General features: G+C 40.4%; 1 protein-coding gene across 5 annotated transcripts; it reads left to right on the forward strand.

Annotated features, from left to right (window-relative positions):
• The first annotated feature begins 260 nt into the window (after positions 1–260).
• Positions 261–20,958, forward strand: rorc (RAR-related orphan receptor C). Of its 5 annotated transcripts, none has more exons than XM_003450956.5 (13): positions 263–571; positions 685–801; positions 5,254–5,283; positions 14,703–14,788; positions 16,021–16,162; positions 16,258–16,608; positions 16,703–16,804; positions 16,890–17,011; positions 17,438–17,570; positions 17,668–17,775; positions 17,856–17,966; positions 19,170–19,279; positions 19,422–20,958. In XM_003450956.5, exons 2-13 carry the CDS (start codon positions 750–752, stop codon positions 19,584–19,586), a joined length of 1,512 nt encoding a protein of 503 aa, XP_003451004.2. In that variant the 5' UTR covers positions 263–571; positions 685–749; the 3' UTR covers positions 19,587–20,958. The 5 variants fall into 5 exon arrangements, with proteins under 5 accessions (XP_025767364.1, XP_003451004.2, XP_013130314.1 ...); XM_013274860.3 differs by having other exon boundaries at positions 264–571; positions 657–801; XM_005472692.4 differs by having other exon boundaries at positions 264–571; positions 681–801.

A 20,958-nucleotide genomic window follows, 5' to 3' on the forward strand; every position in this document is an offset into this window, starting at 1 on the left:
TAACCCCTCCGTGCATGCCATACTGTATGGGCAGGGCCCTGCGAGTAATTCTAACAAAAATGACACCAACCCACGAAAAGGGATTTTTAATTTAAGGATGTTCCATTTCCATACAGACTGAAATCTAACGTCTCTACCGTGCATTTTATTTTCTCGCTTGGTGTGGCGGAAATTTGTGGCAGCAACATGGGATTATATTTCTCAACCGAGCACTTCAAAGCAAAACCCGATCCGTTGCTATTACGTAAGAGCCGGTGACATAACTCTCTCCAGCCTGGGACGGCCAGGGCGCACAGTGAGCGCAAGGGGAGGGGGTGGCGGGCGCACGGCCGGCCGGTCCAGCTGCACTCTCCGCACTGCTGCTGCCACCGGGGGGAACGGGATTATTTCAAAAACAACCACACAAGAGGAGGAGTGCTGTTGAATAAGGGAGGCTGACACACACGCACAGAGAAAGAGTCCAAGGAAGATGACTGCCGATTTTGGGGAGCCACTGTGAAGACTCTTGAAGGAGATGGCAGTGCATGTTTTCAAATGCCTGCGCCGGCCTGGGCGCTAGAGCGACCAACAGGTAGTATGAGTCTCGAGTTTTGCTTCGTTTCTTTCTGAGCACTGAAGTGTCAGCACATGGAGTTGAAAACTGACTGACCTTGCAGGAATCTGTGGTTTGTGTGCGTGAGAGAGGGAGAGCGAGTGAGTAAGGGGAGAGTGTGTGCAGGCCCACCCACTGGTGTTTTGACAGGAGAGTTATGGAATATGAAGAGCCCGACGTGCCCTCCGCTGACACCCCCATCAAGAGAGGTGAGATTTTCCCTCTCCAGGTTACATTTACACCGTGGCAGGTGCAGGAAAACGGAACTTTAAAGTCACTGCAAGAAAAATGCAATTTGTTTGAATAGTTTCAGCTCACTATGCACGGAACAGTGTGCCTTGACATTTTATGCCCTCATGTCCCTCACTTATTTCCCAGCATGCCTTTGTGTGCCCACTCACTCCCATCCCCTCCTTTCCTCCTCACTTTTATCTCATCCTGTTGGCCTCTAGTGCACCAGCTGACTCCCTATCTCTCACTCTCTGTTCACTCTTAACTTCTCCCCCTTCACTCTCATCCATCTTTACCCTAGTAAACCTCCTCATCCCTTTAACTAGGGTATGGTTAAGGTGCTGTGAGTGTGTAAGAATGGCAGTAAGCCGGAGTAATCCATGGGAATTAGCTCTAATTTTTGCCTCTGTTACTGGCCAATGCTTTTCTGCTCAAAGCCTCTCCCAGGCCATAATCAAACTATTGGCAGTGACTGTCGAGAAGACTGTCCCTCTCTCACAGAAACCCATAGCACACCTTTCCTAATACACCTACAGGATAGCAAAACAGTTTGTCTGAAATGCTGCAACATTTATTTGTGTCTGTGTGTGTGCATGTGTGTGCCTCCATTTAATGCATGTAAGGGGCAAAGCAAAGAAATTTAGATTCTTATTTCTAAAGAGGTGAAACAATAATGAGGCCTGTACCCTTTTCTCCAGTAAATGTAGGAGGATCATAGCAGCATCGGTTTCCATTCAAAGTCCTGAATTTTGTATTTTACCTGTGAAAATTTCACCACACTGATGATATAGTTTTTGGTTTTCTTGACTTAACATAAACAATTTGCTGGTTACCCTAAATTACCTTTAGACCGCAATGCCAACAGTTTTAATTTGGAACCATTAGTGATTTAATAGTATTATGTAACCATTAGAAAGAAAGAGACCAGCAGGCAGGACAAGAGAGAAAACAGGTACAATTTAGTGTTCATTATAGATGTATTTTATTGTAATATACATACAGTTTTACACAATTATAATTTAAAATGCGTTTTGTTTATGTTGCAAAGTGTCAATGGTAATCAAAGGAGGAAAACAGGGTAAGATTAAAGCTGACAAAAAATGCCAGTATGAACAGGGACAATGAAACGGCTCTTAAATTTTTTTATGTCCTTCTGTTCTTCTTCTTCTGGTTTTTATTTGCAAGTGAAAATACAAACAAATACTTGCACAGTGGTTTCCTTTGAAGACAGCTTGCCTTGGGTAAGTTATAGTCATGTCGTGCAGAATTTATTGTAAAAATGACAAAGTTTGGGGGATATTTGTTAAAATGATGCACAGCTGAAGCTTGAACATTATATGCAGGATACCTAATGCATCTGGTCCTGGAGCTGATGCTTTATTCAGGTTAAAGTAGAGTGTGGTTGCACTGTTTTATTCTCATATTTAGTTTCCGTACTGCTGAGACGGCTCTTCTTGACTTGATGAGAGTCTTGGTTTTAGCGGCTGTTGTGGGCGTCACTCACTTTTCTCAAGCAGTAGTTTTAGTCTTGCTCCACATTTGGTTTTTTTTTCTCCTGTCTGTACTGTATAGGAAAAGAGAAAAACGAAACAAAACAATCTCCTGTTCATTATCCAATACACGCCCATTTGTGGTGTCCCTCAGGGATCTATTGTAGGTCCGATTCATTTCACCGTAAATCATTCTGCAGCCATTTATGAACCAAAACTGGCTTCACAGCAATGATAGTATATTATTCTTTTAACCAAAATCCATCTGGCCTTCTTCAGGCGTCTGCTATTTTCTTGGAAGTCAATGCAGACAAGTCAAGACATACTTTCTGTTCTAAAAAAACACTACCCTTGCAGCCGTCTTACTGATGTTTTCAGAAACTCTTTGAAGCCAACATGTTCAGATGACTCTTTTCACAGAGAGATTATCCACAATTTTTGACACTGTGAGTGCTACTCCTTTTTTTGTCACTATATACCTTACTTTTCTTAAACTCCTGCAAAGGTTTGCTTTACCAAATTGGCAGCGACTTTTATTTACAGACTTGTGGGGAATTACTTATGGTGTACTTCTGAGCTATACGACTGTCCTAAAATCGTCAGCTGTTTAGATGTTTTGGGTTTAAGATTTTAGAGGAACTGCACATGTTGGCACATTCTTCTCGAAACCTGGGCGAACAGCTTAACCATCCAAATCAGACTTGCTTTTAACTTGATTTGTACATATTTCTTTGCGTTTCAGCATCTAGCATATATTCCTTTTCATATTTTACAGTTGTTATAGTACTATATGTTGTAATTTTATACTTGTTTTAGTAATATTCTTCTCAGATTTATGTTTTTCTTTTGCTTACTGATTAATCATTCTACCTAAACCTAATTTTAAAAAAGCCCTTTTTTTTACCTTGTTTACTGTATTTTGCGCCGGTCTTGGATGTTCACGTTTTGTATTTTTTCTGTGCTAGATGGGTCGTGGTTTCTATTCAGACAAAATCGTCGCCTCCTCTCTGGGTTCAGTGGTCTTCGGTGCTGTTATGTAACACAGCAACTGTCACTTCAGCAGTGAGCTTAGATGTCAGTGCAGAGAGTGAGATTTTGCCTGATGGGTGGTGTTGATTTTTGTGCCTCCGCTGTCACTTTTGGGTGTGTGTAGATGGTTCATGGCCTGGCTAACAGGTGTGCTTTGCTAAATATGTACGTGCTGTGTCACATTTAGTTTTCACAGGTGCCATCGACCGCATGTTTATTTAATTCTGCTGCAGCGGTATTTTAAGCATTTAATACCATTGGTGACACATTTCAGGAATAACAGCGGTGCAAACAGGTGACGTCAATTCTCGCCAATTTTCGATCAGCGTATCGGGGTTCAGCATTTTATTTATTTTTTAAATCAGATTAGTCGCACTTAAAATCATCTCTGTAAGGCGAGAAGCTGCTGTGCTTTTCTTTAAATGACTGTTTAGGAAAGCAGGGTAAAGCATTGATGTAACACTAGTGTAACAAACACTGAAAAACTTCAGGCTGCCCTCATTTGGAAATGATGCTCTAATAAATGTAGCTGATTTTTTGTGTGTAATTAATCAGCCTTTTTTTAATTGATCACCTTTAAAACAGTTGCTCTGTGAGTGTTGAAATTTTCTTTTCATTTTCCGTGCGTGCACTGCTGCGCTTTCATTCCATATATTCTGCTTATGAAGCAAAACTGATTTGATGAGGGTAGGAAAACAGAGGAAACCACAAAGGGCCTGATCTGGCGCCAGACAAAGACCGGCTAGCTCTACGTCTTCCATTGATACTTATCTGCCCTGCATTCAAACCTCTGTCTAACACACACAGCCTCTCTCACACGCAAATACACAGAGAAAACGCACACATACACATGCCCTCACACACATGCATATACATACACCCACAGCAATAAACCCCCTGCTTAAGAACTGACCCTTAGTCGCTCTGACTGCACTTCAGACTTTCTCACAATTGCGGTCACAAAGGCAGACAAGAAAGAGGACCTATTGCTTCACAGACACCCACCTTCCTCTACCTTTATGTCCTGTGTGTGCGTGCGCTGAAACACCACACAAACATATCATAGACCCACACTAGTGTAAATAGGAATCCTCTAATTTAGCCTCTCCGCTCTCACTGAGGGTTCTTATCTGTCCACATGCTATTGTACACTAGAAAAGAAGCCAAAGAAAGTGCTGCCTTCTGCAAACCCCGTATCAAACTGCCATTTAGGAGCTGACAATGGCTACAGTGTAACTTTATGCCAGTTTTACTTTCCCTCTCATTTCAGTCTATTTGAAAGTCAGGATTTTACATGTTGTTACAGTAGTAACATGCTCATTTGGATATTTGATTATAATTGGTGAGTACGATATGCATTTGAATGTCAAACGTGCTTTTGTAATCCATTCATTGCACTACGAATAGCTCCTGTGCAAGTTTCAGTGGTATTTAAATTGTTCGCTTAAGTAAAAGTACAGATACCGCACTCTAAAAATGATCACTTCTTTTTTTAGTAGCAGATGTAGAGGGAACAATAAGTTAAGGTATCAAAGGTATTCATCAAGCAATCAAAGAGTGTGTCATCTAACTTTTGTGATGGGGTTAGCTGTCATTTGTAACTCTTTTTTCTTAAAATGTTATACTGTACAACATTTATTTAAAAAATGAAGTAAATCCGATGCCTAATTTATTTTCCAGTGGCTATCATATTTTCAATTCAAAGAGATGGAAAACTCCATTGGTAAATGTTTACTCCTGGATTCAATATGAAGCTTAGACTCCACTGTGTAACGCCCACCATGTATTCATATGAGTATACAGTAGGTTGAGTTTCTTTCACTAAAATGCGCTTTAGGATGCTCGTACAAAGCATAGACTCACAAAGTTGTTTAGTTTGAATCCACTAACTATCTTTTTTCCTCCCTTTAGGAGGTGCCGTGTCCAAGAAGAGTCATTTGAGTAAGTTGTCTACATTTGTGTGTGTGTGTGTGTGTGTGTGCAGTAATAACATTGCTTGTGTTTGTGCTAGATATTTGTGCATGCAATGTGGTTAACTTCATAGTTAGTGAACATGCAACATGCACCTGTACAGCAAAACACACATACACACAGTGGTGTCGACGGGGACGGGGCCATTAGCGACACACTCTGCGCGCGGCGCATCGCACCTGTGCTACCCCCCTCGCACAAACACACTCGCAGACAAACAGTGATGAAAATACCAACCACTTTGGCATCTGAATGCAGATGAAAGCGATAACATCTCGTCTTTTTTTAACTTTTTTGGTTTAACACCTTCTGCCACAACTTTAGCACACCTGTGTATGTTATCGAGAGTGAAGGTGCTGTGTGTAACACACCACCGACCCTCATATTAGGTGGCGTGATGATAAACGAACTGAGACTAAATAATAATGGTTTTCGTTCATCACACATACCCAAAACCAGAGAAGACAAGAAAGGAAGGGCAACGTTTGGGGGTCTTCTGTGGTTCTGTGTGGCGGGATGGAAGTGGAGGGAAATATGAGTGGAGAATGAAGAAGCTGTGGTGGATTGCAACTGCAAGTGTTTACTTAAACGCAGCACTGAAGACATAAAATAGTCTGAAATACATTTTTCAGTTAAGTTGAAGATCTTACATAAAAAAATAACAGATCTCAAAATACGTGCCTTTTTTTAAGCTACATCATCCGAACAATTTTTAATAAAATGCAAACTTGACACTGAACATATGCAGCATAATAATAATTAATGCAATATTTAACTCGCTGTACTTTTGAAACCTAATTGCTAATTGTATGAAAATGATAAATATGTAGATTTTACTTGGAGCAGCCTGAATCAAGTGTGTAAATACGCTACATGGAGAAATAAATAATTCTTTAAAATGATTTTCTCTCGCTCTCTCATATACATATATATATGCATTATTTGAAAATATTTGAAATCTCCAAACTGAGTTTCACAATAACAGAAATGTAAGTTTTTGTGACTTACATATTGTTTTAAGTGGATCTCCAATAATTCCTGTCTGCTGGTTTGACTTAAACTCTCTCATGGACAGTCTCAAAGGTGCTAGACATTATAAAGCATTTTTTGACATATGATACAGAGTGAGGGGGTGAAGGATAACAACAAAGGTATGAAGAAAAAGTACCTTGAGAAAAACGACAGGGCAGGGGACGGTCCCCCCTTCTTTGTCTTGATCTCTCTCTCTCTCTCACACACACACACACACACACACACACACACACACACAATCATGCACACGCAAACAAGGAAGGTGAGGCGGTGACTGACACTCAAAAGTCTGAATATGTATGCTGAAGCTGCAGTGAGCACCCGACCCAGCTTGATAAAGGACGAGCAAAAAAAGGAGAAAGATTAAAAGATATAGGTGGTTCCAAAAAACGAGTGTGTGTCAAAAGAAAGACTATTCTTAGACAAAGTGAGAGGACAAGTGAGTTTGTGAAAGTGGGACAAACGTCTGACACAAGTGGAGGAGTGAGGATGATGCGAGGTAGGGATGAAGCTCTTCAGCGTGTGTGTGTGTGTGTACGTTTGTGTGTGTGTGGGCACTTCAATCGAAGATATTTTTATCAATTAAATCAGTTACATGCTTTTTGATGACGTTTTTCTCCGAGCCTCCCCGATTTCAAACTTTACGATTATAAGGTAACGTTGCGACTGATGCTTCTGATGGTGCGCGAAATCGGTATCGTTCGATAATAACGTCACCTTTTGGTTAAAAGTAGCTGTGTCTTTTTAAACCTTCACCAAGTCGCCCTGAAATATCTGTGCTTTCATGCAGACTCAGACACCTGTGGCTTCAAACACATCAACTTTCTCAGGGTGTGTCATTAAGCTTTTTGTTCAGGTTTGCACTTTAGTTTCTGGTGTAATACTTCGTTGAACAGGAAAACGCCGCTCAAGTTTCAAGTGCCTTTATATTTCACAATTTTTGCTCGTGTGCTAACTAGAATTCGAGAGCTTTACAAGTTTTATTGAATCCCACCGAAGGATGTTTTTAGCAGCCTTGTAGAAAGCATGAAAGCACACACATGTGTTCTTGCGCTTATGGTTTTCAGCGAGTAAAGATTATCTAATCTGTTCTGAGTCTCTCCATTGGCTGAATTTTGAGTACCTTCACACTGATTGATGTGTTTCAGTTTTACGGTTTGGCAATATGACTCAATTTTGAGCTCTCTTTGATGATTTTAAGATTTGAATCATGTCTCAGATATTTCTGCCCTCTGATACTCCCACATATACAGTATACCTCAGGCTAGGCTAATTCTGTAGAGTGAAAAGGTTGTATAAAAATGTAGATTTCTGGAAATAATACCCATTCATAACATTGCAGTAACACCTTTTGTTCAGAGTCAAGTTTCCATTGTAAGTAATTCTTTTAATGAAGCCAGTGATTGGTGGAAGACTAGCGTGACCAGGTTATAATATAATACTTAAGATGTTGAGGTTTTATTTATTTTTAAAATCATATATATATATACACACACACACACACATATATATATATATACATATATATCATAATCAATCATCATACTCTTGCACTTGAGTGCGGAAAACAGGATGTTTCACTACCGCAGTGCATTGCTTTTAAATGGACCGACTCCAAGCACGTACAGGATGCAGAGGAAATGCTAAAAGTGTGATACTGAAAATGATTTCTCACACAAATAAGGTCCAGATTACCTGAATAAAAATGGACAAAACACACAAAGCGGTGATAAGGGAGAAAAGGTAAAGGCAACAATGAAAATGAATTTGTTTGTTTTTGCTGCTTACACACATTTGCCGTTGCAACTTGCAAACACTTATAGACACACCAGCACCCGTGAGCACAAACGCGCACACACAGATGCGCAGCTGCTTTTTAGATGGCGGCTAGATGCAGCATATCTCTGCCCTGCAGCTGTGCCGTGGATACTGCCTGTGTGAACAAAAGGAGAGCAGCCTCTGATGAAAAATATAACTAAATATATTTGTGTTATGGCCACAGCTGGGAGACAATGAATTATCTCTGGTGTTACACACTTGATTCCATCAGGCACAGTTGAGATGGCTTTGTTGCTGTGTTTGGGGGGATTCCTGTGTAGATTGTTACACAGTTTCTTTATCAGAAAGGATTTCCTTGTTCCTCTGGGTGCAGAAACCTGCAAAAGCACTTCCAAAGCAGCAGAAGCGGTTGGCTCCAGATCAAAGCAGACATGAAAATGGCAGGTGACACATTCCCCCCCAAAATTTGGTAAATGAAATACACAAGTCGAGCTGATTCATACCCTTTGCTGCTGTCAAAACATTACCTCTTTCAGACACCTCCGAATTCAGGAGCAACTTCAAAGTCAAATATGTGAAATCTGATGCTAATTGGTGTTCACATATGCTTTGAAAATTTCCTCAGATAATCAGATCTCAGTAGGTTTTTCCATCTGTTTTTTGTTATTGCAAATTAATGAAACTCAGCGAAGGAGTTCTCGCATTTATTAAACGACCACAATCTGGCTCTGAAACCTAAAAATACGTTAGCAGTGAACTAATTCTCACCAAAAATGTTTAGTCCAAAAAAGCTGATGTGAAATGCTTCTTATTAAACCGCTCTCTGGCACTAGGTTTTACGTTATTTCCCCCTTTTTTAAAATTAATTTTATTCAGTTACTGCTTATTTGCATTTACTTCTAAATCTTGGTTTCTTTTAATGGAAAAAAAGTAACCTGACATTTTATTGTTATTTGTTTGGATTTGCGCTGCAAAGTATCGTCTGCTATGATGTGTAGTAAAACATTCATCTTTTATCTGTATTTAAATGCAGTATTACACATGCAGTTATTTGTTTTAAAAAAAGCTGCGACAGTCTGCTTTTTTTGTCGTTTAATATTAGTTTCAATGCAGCAGAAAAATAGTGGTTTTTAGCTAAAGTTCCAAAAGACTCAAATTTTACTTCAGGACGATCTTAAATTAAAATCATTAAGTGTGTTTTTATGTATTAGAGATAATAATAGTACAAATAAAATTTAATTTAATTCGCCATGAGTCATATTAAAGTAAGCTGTTAAAGAATTTGCCTTCACTGGTGTTGTAAACTCAAAAAACGATCCTACATTAGGTACAGCCCTCCTGTGCTGAGTGTTAATGTGCTGTATGAGGATAAAAAGTCTGTGTAAGTGTGTTTGTTTGTGGATGCACTCTGTATACAAAGCTTGTTTGCACTTTTGCTTGCGTACGTTTCAAAGGTAAGCTTCCGTCAGAGGAAAGATTGAGGTTTTTTTTGTCCGTTTACAGTTCATAGAACAAGCTGCTGACAAGGTAATTTCAGGCACAGAGAAGAAAGTGTCTGGTTAAACGTTGCAACAGTGGAGCTGGTACAGTTTTCACCCGTGAGTCTGTCTGCCTGTACGTATCATCATGGCAAAATGTGATTCTTTGCCCATAGCGTCACAACCGTGAGAGACACAGTCTCAGAACTGGCGTCTTTGTGAGGTCAAACTGAAGGCCGAGTTCAGAGATTTGGGGCAGTCCGATGTACGAGTTCGCTGATAGCAGCGATGTGAAAAAGGACCGAGTTTCCACGATAAACCCCTGTCGAAAAGTCTTTTTAAATACCTGCAGTGACAGCGGTGCCGTTAGTGATTTGACTTTACGAGTCGGTTTCTCTGTCTGTGTCACAGCGTTGTGATTGAAAACCTTTACAGGTGAGAGCTCAGTTCAGAAGAAAGGCCGCGATTGATGGTGGTTATAGTCTGACTCATGAGTGTTGATGAAAGGGAACTAAGAGTAGAGGGGCTACTCCCCTTTGTCCCTCTTTTAGAGCTATTTTATATCACAGTTGTTCTGATCCCATCATAAAACTGCTGCTGGTGTTTGCATCGGTATTCACACACACACAAACACACACACACGCACACACACACACACACACACACACACACACTTATGCTCAGTTTCACTTAAAAGTTAATCTTTTTTCTGATTTCAAATCCAGGAATAAAAATCTGTCTTAATCCTTTTTATTTTTCTAAATGATTTTGAAAACGTTCCTCATTTTGCAGTTTACTTTTTAGCTTTTTAAATGTTTGAGGGTTTATTTATTTCAGCACACTTAACCTCATTATTATTTTTTTTTTTTGGGGGGGGGTCTTTTGTGCATTTTCAGTTTCCCTAAAAAGAAATTTAATGCTTGCACCGCTATTATTTTCTTTAATTACTGATATTTATTATCCAAATTTCACTGAAAAGCCATTACAACTATCTTTCGTCGTCTCTGCCTACAGCTCTAAATGAAAGCCTATATATTATGTTATTATATTTAATATATGCTTTTTTTACTTTTCCAGTAATCCTGCTTTGTCATTTAAAGTCAGGAAGTGACTGAAAGATCTCAATACTGTTTTAAAGATTATCAGATCATCTCTGTGTGGTGGCATTTAGGTGTACAGTGCACTGTGTGCGGAAGTGTGGGAGGTGGCACGCTGTTGTTTGTACTGACAAATCAAAATATCTCCACCACTAGTGTACTTATACCCCTACACTTGCCAACAGCATGTGTCAGGCATTTTTGAATAACCTTTCAGGCGAACAGTTTTGTATAAGTGATCTCATTTCATTGTTCCTCCGTCTTTGAGTGGTTGGTATGTGATTAGTTTCACAATGTCATCACTTGTAGTTTGTGATTGCTTACATTAGGTGTTGGCAGCCGTGACTATCAAAAAGAGACATTTTTGAGTGGAAAAATCTGTGTGGACTGCAGAAACAATAAACTCTCTGTCATGGAGTTTATTAGCATTACCCCATGTGATTACTGTGCAGTGGAAATTTATAACTGTCTGGCACTTAAGCTATGTGTTGTCATTACCATACTGGCATGTCTTTGTTGCAATTATGAACTATAAAGCCTTCAATGACTAGAATGATTCATTTTTCAAGGAGTTTTATTGCCACTAAAACAGAACAAATCTGAAATGGAGGAAGAAAACATCTACTCGCCTGCTGAGGCCTACTTTAAAACAGAAGAACTGCACTTTGAGTTCTACCTGTGTTTGCGCATATTAATCAAATAAAAGGAAACCTACACTCACAAAATATAATAAAAGAAAAAACACCATACCCGCTGCAAAAACAGTAAAAGTAAAGTAAATAGCACTAGTTTAATTCTGACTAAACTTCGGCTACATATTAACTACTGTTAATTATTTTTATTTTTTTAAAATTTGGACTCCACAACTAGGAGGACTATGTGTTTAAGGTGCTAGGTGATAGACAAAGACTAGGTATTAAAACATTTCTTTTTTTATTGGGTCTATCGGCTGCGCTGGAGAATGTACAGAATCGCTAACAGCACCGATGAATAAAAAAACAAGATGCCAAAAAAAATTTTAAAATCAGATCAAACTGAAAAAGGTTACTGCTGCACCCAAAGGCCTTGTGGTTGCTTCACTGTTGCCAGCTGTGACAGCATTTTAGCATTTTTCTTTTTAACATACGTGTTATTTGTAAAACCTTTTCAGTAGCGCAGATTCCCAACAACAGTCGCCTCAAGGTGCTTTATATAGCAAAGCAAAGACCAAAAACCATTAGAGAGAAACCCAGATAATCACAAAACCCCCCTATGAGCAAGCACTTGTTGAAAGCGGGAAGGAAAAACTCCCTTTTAACAGGAAGAAACCTCCAGCAGAACCAAGATAAGGCAGACGCAGCCATCTTCAGCGACTGGTGAAGGGTGATGGAAAAGAAAAGAAGAGAAGGAGACAGGACAAAAGGCAAAATAACTATAGTTTCCCCCTAAAGGGAATGACCAAAAGAAAAAGAAGAAGAAGACAGTCATCTAGTTTTTAATAAGGCCAACCGGAGTCATTGGAGATGGGCATGCAGCTCCAGGACTGCATGGCGCCGGCTTAAACAGATCAAACTGAAAAAGGTTACTATTGCGCCCAAAGGCCTTGCTGTTGTTCCACTGTTGCCAGTTGTGACAGCATTTTGTCATTTTTCTATTTAACAAACATATATTTGGAAAACAAGCTCTGCGTTTAGCTACAATGCGCACCAGACACAATTGCTCGTGACTGAAAAAGACACAAATGGAAGAAATAATGGTGGCGCAGTATTTTTATCACTCTATCTCACACAACCATGCAACCATGCAAGCACGCACACCAGGAGATGCTGGGTTTGATTGGTCTGTGCCTGTGGCTGGAGATAACCAGGTGCGACAAAAATGGCTATAATCTGCTGATAGAGGGCTCTTCGGTGGCTGCCTGGCGTTTATTTCTGTTTGGCAGTCGAGCTTTTAAAGGCAGATTGATTCTTGTTTCTGTGTGGCACCAATAAAGATGTCACAGTTGTGTTGGGCTCATTTAAGGCGGTCACAGGTACGACTGCATGGAAAGCTGTTGGAGGAGCGGTGTGCGTGATTGCCATGAGTTTGAGTGTGAGATTGCATGTGTGAACAGCGAAAAGCTTGTGGGCCACGGTGGATTTCCTGTTGTTTGAGGTTGACAATCAGAACTGAAATAACTAAAAAAACAGAGACCACTGATGTTCTCTCTGACTATCCAGCACTACCAACAGGAACACAATTTTAGTCACAGCTCAGCCTCTTTCTTTCTTTCTTTTTTTTTTTTTACATGTGATATTCAGCTGGCAGCGAAAGGTTGCTGGTCAAGCTTAATGGTTAATTTAAAGGGACAGATTCATGCGAAATGTTAAGCATCAGAGTTACACTGGCGAAATATTCTTATCATGGTCAATCATGAGGTTAATCAGACAGTTCCATTAGTAGAAGCTGCAGTCTTATCAGATTTGTGGCTCTATTATTTTCAGCTCTATCGTACATGCTTTTGCTCTGTGTCTGTATTTATTTTATCTCAGACTGGCTGTTCTCAGAAACCTTCTAGTGATCCCTGTGGCACCAAATAAAGAGGGCACACACTGACACACTAACACACACTCGTGAAAAAAATCTGACACAGTTATGCACGGAAACGTAAATACTCCCGTATATTGTCAAGTTGCAGCTATAAGAGCTTGTCTCAAAGAATGCAGTCACACTTTCTAATGAGAGACGATGACGGGAAGAGATAGCAGCCTGCATTATTTTAGGTTATTTGAGCCTGGCAACGCCTCTGCATCACCACACGGCATAATGTGAAAGAAAAAAAAAGCGCACTTCCTTACGAGCTTATCAAACATATTTTTGTCAAGGATCTGTGATACAATTCATCTTTTTTAATGAATCAAATGACATGTGATTGTGACAGAAATCGCCACTAATCAAAAGACTGGGGAGGTGTGAGAGTTTCACAGTGCAGTGGCATGGGGGGAGGTGAGAGGGGATGGCCATTACTGGCAGTGATGAAGGAGAGTGCATTACTGGCAGCGATGTCCTTTATGAGCGAGATAGAGAAGGATTCACAAAGAAAGAAATGACATGAAAGCAGGAAAGTCAGAGTGAAAGAGAAGTCACGCAACCACTTGAAAGCACTCTGAGGTTGACACCTTCATATTCGCCGCTTTTCTCCATTTGCAAATATTCCATGTCCTCAGAAGTCTCTCAGCATTTGAAGGTATTTTGTTCATTATTATTAAGGCAAGAGGTGCTTGAGAGGAAAATACCTTTGGTCTACTATGGTCACACAACAACTGATAGATGCTTAAGGGGAAGTACAGAATAAAGCAAAGGTTCTCACAGTAGTAATCACTTTGCAGTTTAATTGTTTGGATAAAAATGTGCAATATCATTAGAATGACAGTTGGTATAGTTTTACTTACACTGTGATGAGCTCTGTGCTGCAAATGTTATAAAGGAAGGATTAAAAATGCTTGCTTTTAATATTAATAACAGACTCATTTATTCTGCTATTTTAAAAGGTCACGTTAAACTACGGGGCAGCACGGTGGTTAGCACTGTTGCCGCACAGCAAGAAGGTCCTGAGTTCAATTCCACCATCAGGCCGGGGTCTTTCTGTGTGGAGTTTGCATGTTCTCCCCGTGTTTGTGTGGGTTCCCTCCGGGTACTCCGGCTTCCTCCCACCGTCCAAAGACATGCAGCTTGTGGGGATAGGTTAACTGGATTATCCAAATTGCCACTAGGTGTAAATGTGCGGTTGTCTGTCCCTGTGTGTTGGCCCTGCGACAGACTGGCGACCTGTCCAGGGCGTACCCTGCCTCTCGCCCTATGACAGCTGGGATAGGCTCCAGCGCCCCCTGCGACCCTGAAAAGGATAAGCGGAAGCGGATGGATGGACGTTAAACTACACTGATCAAACTTAACGATCGCTGCATTTAAGCACTGTTTTTTTAATTTTTTATAAAGTTAAAGTTTAGATTTAACAAACTTTTCCTCTCCTTCTGTGTTTGTTCAGCCCAGATTGAAGTTATCCCATGTAAAATCTGTGGAGATAAGTCCTCTGGAGTTCATTATGGAGTCATCACTTGTGAGGGCTGCAAGGTGAGATGGGCCACAACAACCTCATTCATGCATATATGTCATCATACTGATCCTGACCTCATATCACTCCACTCATTATGAACCTACAGCCAGAAGCCTTTAAGGTTCATGCGACAGCTGCCTTAAATTAACAAAGTCTGTCATTTACAAAAAATCAGTTTTTATGTTTCTGTAATGGTTCATCCATCAGTATGTGCAAGCTCTTTGATCAAAATTGTATTTATAATGCAAAAGTATAATGAATGTTGTCATCCATGAATTTTAAAATGAACTTCATTACAAATAAGCAGAAAGGAAATGCACATTCTTATTTGGTGATAAAGATGTCAAATTACAGTTTTTACTTCCTGAGCAGAAAGATTAGTTTTAGCAGTTGAACATTACTCTTGATTAACTTCTGACTTTCAATGTGCCGCAGCACATTTGGATATAAAATCATGAATTCAGTCATTTGAGCTTTTTAAAATTTCTAATACACTTTTGCTTTTATAACACTTGGTTTAAATAATTTGTTAAGCAATGTGCAGGAAACAGGAAACACTTAGCTATGTTAGCATAAAACGAATCTAGTTATCAGTGTCTCTCAAGTGTAATAATTTAATATGTATTCATGTTATATGTTTAACTCATTAAAAAGTGTCTTGAAAATTTAGCGATGTGAATCTACAGAGTTATTTTTCGCATCCAGGTGATGTTATTTTTTAAGTTCTTGCTAACAGGCTAACTGGTTTCAATCAATAAACATTTCATCTGTCTTTCTACAAGAAAGCAAGTCGATATTTCACAAAACTCTAGTTCCTAGAAGAATTCCTTTGACAATCAGTGGCCAATTAATTTTCCTAACAGGCAAAAAAAAACTGGGACTGTTGTGGAGGGCCGCACCAATAAACTGTTGAGCAAAACTGAGTTAATCTTATCGGTGCTGCCCTCCACAGCAGTCCCAGTTTCTCACTAACCTTTCACCATTACAGCTGGACTATTGAATAGCAGGTTTGAGCTTATTTTAGATATTTCATATCACTTGTACCTGACAGATAACAGGAAATATCAGTTATACTGATTTAATTTAGAACTTTTCAGATGCTAATGAAATAATTTGGCCACCAGAGAACATTTCTGCTCAGTAACAAGAGCAAGTAAAAATGTTTCTCTTCTGACTTTTATGTGTAACTCAAAAATCACTGTTTCCCAGTCAAAAATTGAGCTTTTGTTGGACTCTGCTTATCTCTCAGGGATTTTTCCGGCGCAGCCAACTGCCTACCGTATCTTACTCCTGCTCCAGGCAAAGTAACTGCCAGATCGACCGGGCCAGCCGCAACCGCTGCCAGCACTGCCGTCTGCAGAAATGCCTGGCACAGGGCATGAGCAGAGATGGTGAGAGAAAGCACACATGTACTGGCAGGCAGACAAATCTATTTACTGTTAATTCGCAGCAGCTGCTTAGTCATTTGTTGATTGTTTACTTCCAGCGGTGAAGTTTGGACGGATGTCCAAGCGTCAGCGCGACTCTCTGATCGCTGAAGTGGAAAGGCACCGACAGCAGCAGCAACAGCAGCTTCAGGGAGACGCCCAGACCGTGTTGTCCTACCCCAACAAGAACCGCCAGGACCGCTCCCCCCAGCTTCTTCAGCCCATGGCCCCGACCTACCCATACAGCGGAGATGCCGAGCTGTTGACCTACGCCGCTGATGTTCACCCTTATCTGATGTGCTCCCCGAACGACTCACAGGTGCCTGCTATGATCTACCGCACCTCTGGGATCTCTCCCACCTCAAGATCCCAAGGGAGGGGAGACAACGCCGGTCATGCTGATATAAGAGGTGAGGCTCAGATGTGGGAACTCACTTCACCGTGCAGGATGAATCTTCCTTTCTTTGTTACTTATTTGTCTCTCTTCGCTGTTCTTTATGCAAGGATTTGACTCCAGGCAGTCGTCTCACGATATGATGGGGATTCATCCTTATAGTGGTCTCGAGGATCCATACAGCCTGTATCCTCACTCCCTGCGAAACATAGGTGAGCAAATGAGCACAGTGAGCCAAACTAAACGTGTAATTTTATCATATTTATAGTATTCATAAGTGCTTCTGCTTGTCTTTAGATGAACTGTGTGCCAGCATTGTGCGTTCCCACAGAGAGACCAGTCAGTACAGAGTGGAAGAGCTCCAAGCTCTCAGGTGGAAACTCTTCAGCAGAGAGGAGATCCAAACCTACCAGAGCAAAGTATGTGCACTGTTTTCTCCTCATTTTTTTTTTTTTTAATTTTGCGATTGCTCCTTCATGTGTGTGAGCTTACTCAGACAGTCTCAAAACAAAACATGTCATTTCACATGCTGTATGTCTGAGGCTAGTTTTGTTTGATGAATCAAACAGGAAACTGAGAAAACGTCTTTCATCGCTTCCCCCTCCTCTTCTTTCTTTGATCTTTTTTTTCGGTTGATCAGAGAGAAAGCAGCAGGGTAAATTGAGTGATAAAATACAGAAACTTGAGCAGCAGACTGAATTGTTGGGACACTGAGGATGTGTTTTTGTGAGACGAGTGAAATGTTTTGCCCTTTAGGGCCCATTTTGAACAATCTATGGTGAAAGAAAAGGATTAATGAGAAACAAACTGAGCTAACAGTCTTTCTGTCTGACTCTCTTTCCCAGTCAGTGGATGAGATGTGGCAGCACTGTGCTATCCGACTTACTGATGCCGTCCAGTTCGTGGTGGAGTTTGCAAAACACATCCCAGGTTTCCGTATGCTGAGCCAGAACGACCAGATCGCCCTTTTAAAGACTGGTGATTTTCCCTTTTCTAGCAGGATGTGCTTAAAACACAATATATATAACTGAAGTTTGATCTTACTCTCTTCTGAACTGCTTTCCTACTTTTTCAGGCTCCATGGAGGTGGTTCTGGTCAGAATGAGCCGGTTCTTTAACACAGAGAACAACACTGTGTTCTTTGATGGGAAGTTTGCTGGAACTGAGGTCTTCAAATCTTTGGGTGAGGATTTATCTGAAGGTGTGAAACCATCTATCTAAATACCATAACTTATCAATGCTCAGTGGTTTCTTGTCTTGCAGCTTGTGGTGATTTAATCGCAGCAGTATTTGACTTCGCACATGGCATGTGTGCCCTAAAGCTGACTGAGCAACAGATTGCTCTCTTCAGTGCCCTGGTGCTCATCAACGCAGGTAAGCCCAGCTCGGTCTGTCTCACTCGTACTGCGTTCGTTTTAAGCACATCAGGAAGGAAGCGGTCTTTTCTTTTCTCGTCCTCCATGATGGCGGCACATGGTGCGGTCTTGGGTTCGGCCTTTATGTGTTCATTTGGCGTTCTCCCTGTGCCTGTGGGGACTTTATCTTGATACTCTGACTTCTTCTCAAAGACATGACCGTTAGAGTTAATTCCAATGGCGTCTATGACTTAGTGTCATAAGTCCCTTGAACTGGAAATGCAGTTACAAAAATGTGTGGATGGATGTCATAGATGAATAAGCTTGACCTTACTGTCAGATGTGCATGAATAAATCTTGTAGGTTTATCATATTACTGCCCAAATATAGATGACAGATATGTTTTGTGTCTGTGTCTTATCCAGTTTGCCTCTTTTCCATTTTGTCTTGTGTAATTTTAATTCATTCGGTCCCATTAAGTTAACCTTTCCACCTCCTAGTGGCCGTGAATAGACATAGTTAAGTTAATAGGCCACAGTGAATGAGGATGAATAGTGATGAATGAAGGAAAAAACACAGAAAAGGAGAAAACAAGAAAGACAAAGAACACGTTACAAAAAGTGTTCTTAGGTGTTGTTGGGAAGGTGTGACAATGTTTCTGGCCTTTGAATGAAGTCCTTTCCTGTCTCGTTGTTGTTGTGTGAATTTTAAACAGAAATTAAAAGGAATCAAAGAGAATATTTTAACAATGGACATTCAGAATAAGGGCGTGATAAATATCTGAGTGAAGAAAGAAAAGGATGATCATCAATGTTTATAAACTTGGCATAACACAGGCAGCGGGAACTCTGGATCCTATCACCTCATCGTTTCAGTCCTTATTTTTACTGCTGTGCTTTATGGGTTCCACTGAAGATTTTAATGTCATTATATGTCTAAAGTATAGTATTGAAACAAATTTCTGAATGAATTTGTTAAAAAACTCTTTTATGATTTCAAACCTGCTATTTTTACCTGCCAAAACTCACTAAAGTTCACTGCTGAGAGCATCAGCCTGCTGCCAGGGACTTAATTTCCATGCAGCAAGTAATGTTGTCTACCCTGTTCTGCAAAATGCTTTACTTTATGTTTTTTGTTGTGTTTTTCACCTTTAAAAAGAACAACCTACTAAACAGTTTGAAAAAAAAATCAATCCTTCCTCATAAAACATCTTTGTGTTCAGATCGTCCGTGTCTGGAGGACAGGGGCAAAGTTCAGCGAGTACAAAGAAGCGTGGAGTTGGGACTGACACACATTCTGCACCGAGACAATCAAGAAAGTTTGATGCACAAGGTAAATGTTCAGTCAGCTGTTCAAACACTAAAATTAAAGGCTTGCGTGCTCCATCTTTCATCTCTGTGAGTACGCGTAAGCTCACAGGCTTTCCTTGCTGATGTAGAAAGCTGACGTCTAAATGCGTGTGTCCTCCCTGCAGCTGTACCAGAGGATGGCGGTGTTGCGCTCGCTGTGCAGTCTGCACATGGAGAAGCTTCGCTGGTTTAGTCAGCGGTACCCGCTCACAGCTCACTCTCTGTTTCCTCCGCTCTACAAGGAGCTGTTCGCATCAGAGGCAGAGCTCCTGCCGGGGACCACTCACTGATGATCTACGGGAATATGCAAAAACAGTCGTGCACCAACGTACAGAGACTCCTATTAGTTTGAGTCTCATTACTTTCTGGCAGATTCTATTTTTCTAATAATAAAAAACACACACAATAATTGTAGCGTGTGTTAAGTGTTATATGACTTCCAGCAGAGCTTTTCTTTGTTAGATGATGTCAAGAAGAATTTTTTTTTTTTTATAGCTTAAAATTATTTTGATGATGCCAGAGAAACATATATTTTGATGTTCTTCAAGAGCACATTGTCGGTGGAGTAAGAGCTTCATTTTCTCTCAGGTTGTGCTGTTGTGATTCTCTCCAGTTGTAGCTTGTGTTTGTCACGGTGTCTTTCAGACATACAAATTCAAAAAGGCAGGCCACTGCTCATTATTAGTTAAAACTTTTAAGTGTTAGTCCACAGAAAGTCTGTCTTTCAAGCAGAAAACGCCGAACTTCAGAGGGATTCAAATGTGACTTTATAAAGTTTGTATCTTTACCTTGTAGTGATTTCAAATGGATTCTTGCTTGACTTTGTCAAAAAATAAAATTTGCGCTGTGTAAGTTAAAGCTAAAGCAACCAATATGCTTTCAACAAACTTTACAAGACAAACAACAATATCAAGCACTAAAAGCAATCATATGCAACTACAGATGTTTTTAGCTTTGTTCCACACTCATAACAGGGTTTAGGTTTTGCAATGCTGCTTAAGGGTCATGCAATGGCCTGTTGAGCCTGTGCATGCTAGCTTGCACAAATTACATCCTGTTCCTGTTTCTTCTCAGTTGTTTTTGCCCTCAGGAGTATTTAATGCAGCACTGGTTTAATGCACCTGGAAGCTGAGAAAGTCAATCATCTTGTCTCTTCACATCAGCAGCTTCAGTCACACCCGCCGGCCACGAAGAGCGGAAAGTGTTATTTAGATGCTGAATACTATATTAAAAACCCGCCTCTTTGCGTCTGTATGTCTCCAGAGAAGTTTCTCCTCCTCAGGCTGGTGTCTGTCATAGACTGACCAATAAATACTACAAGGGCAGCAGTACCACTGAAATGTTTCCCTTTAAATGAATCCTCACATGCTTTTATATTGTGTGAGCTGTTGCATTAAGTGTAGAGATAATACAAAAAGGTGCAAGTGTGTAAATTAGAAATCTCGTCCCGTGTGTGCTAACTCTTCCTCCTTTTTCCCAGATGAACTTGTTTTGTTTTCTCTACATATCTTTGAATAAAGCGGCGGGTGAATGAGAAATGTTGAGATGTTTCTGCATTAAGTATGTCTGTATGTAGTCCTCTCTGTCCCTGGAACAGCTGGCATTTCCCACAAGATAATTTGCTGTAAACCTTCTAATAAACTGCTGAAGCTGTGACACCAA

Source organism: Oreochromis niloticus, linkage group LG11 (assembly GCF_001858045.2).
Source record: "Oreochromis niloticus isolate F11D_XX linkage group LG11, O_niloticus_UMD_NMBU, whole genome shotgun sequence".
NCBI lineage: Eukaryota > Metazoa > Chordata > Actinopteri > Cichliformes > Cichlidae > Oreochromis > Oreochromis niloticus.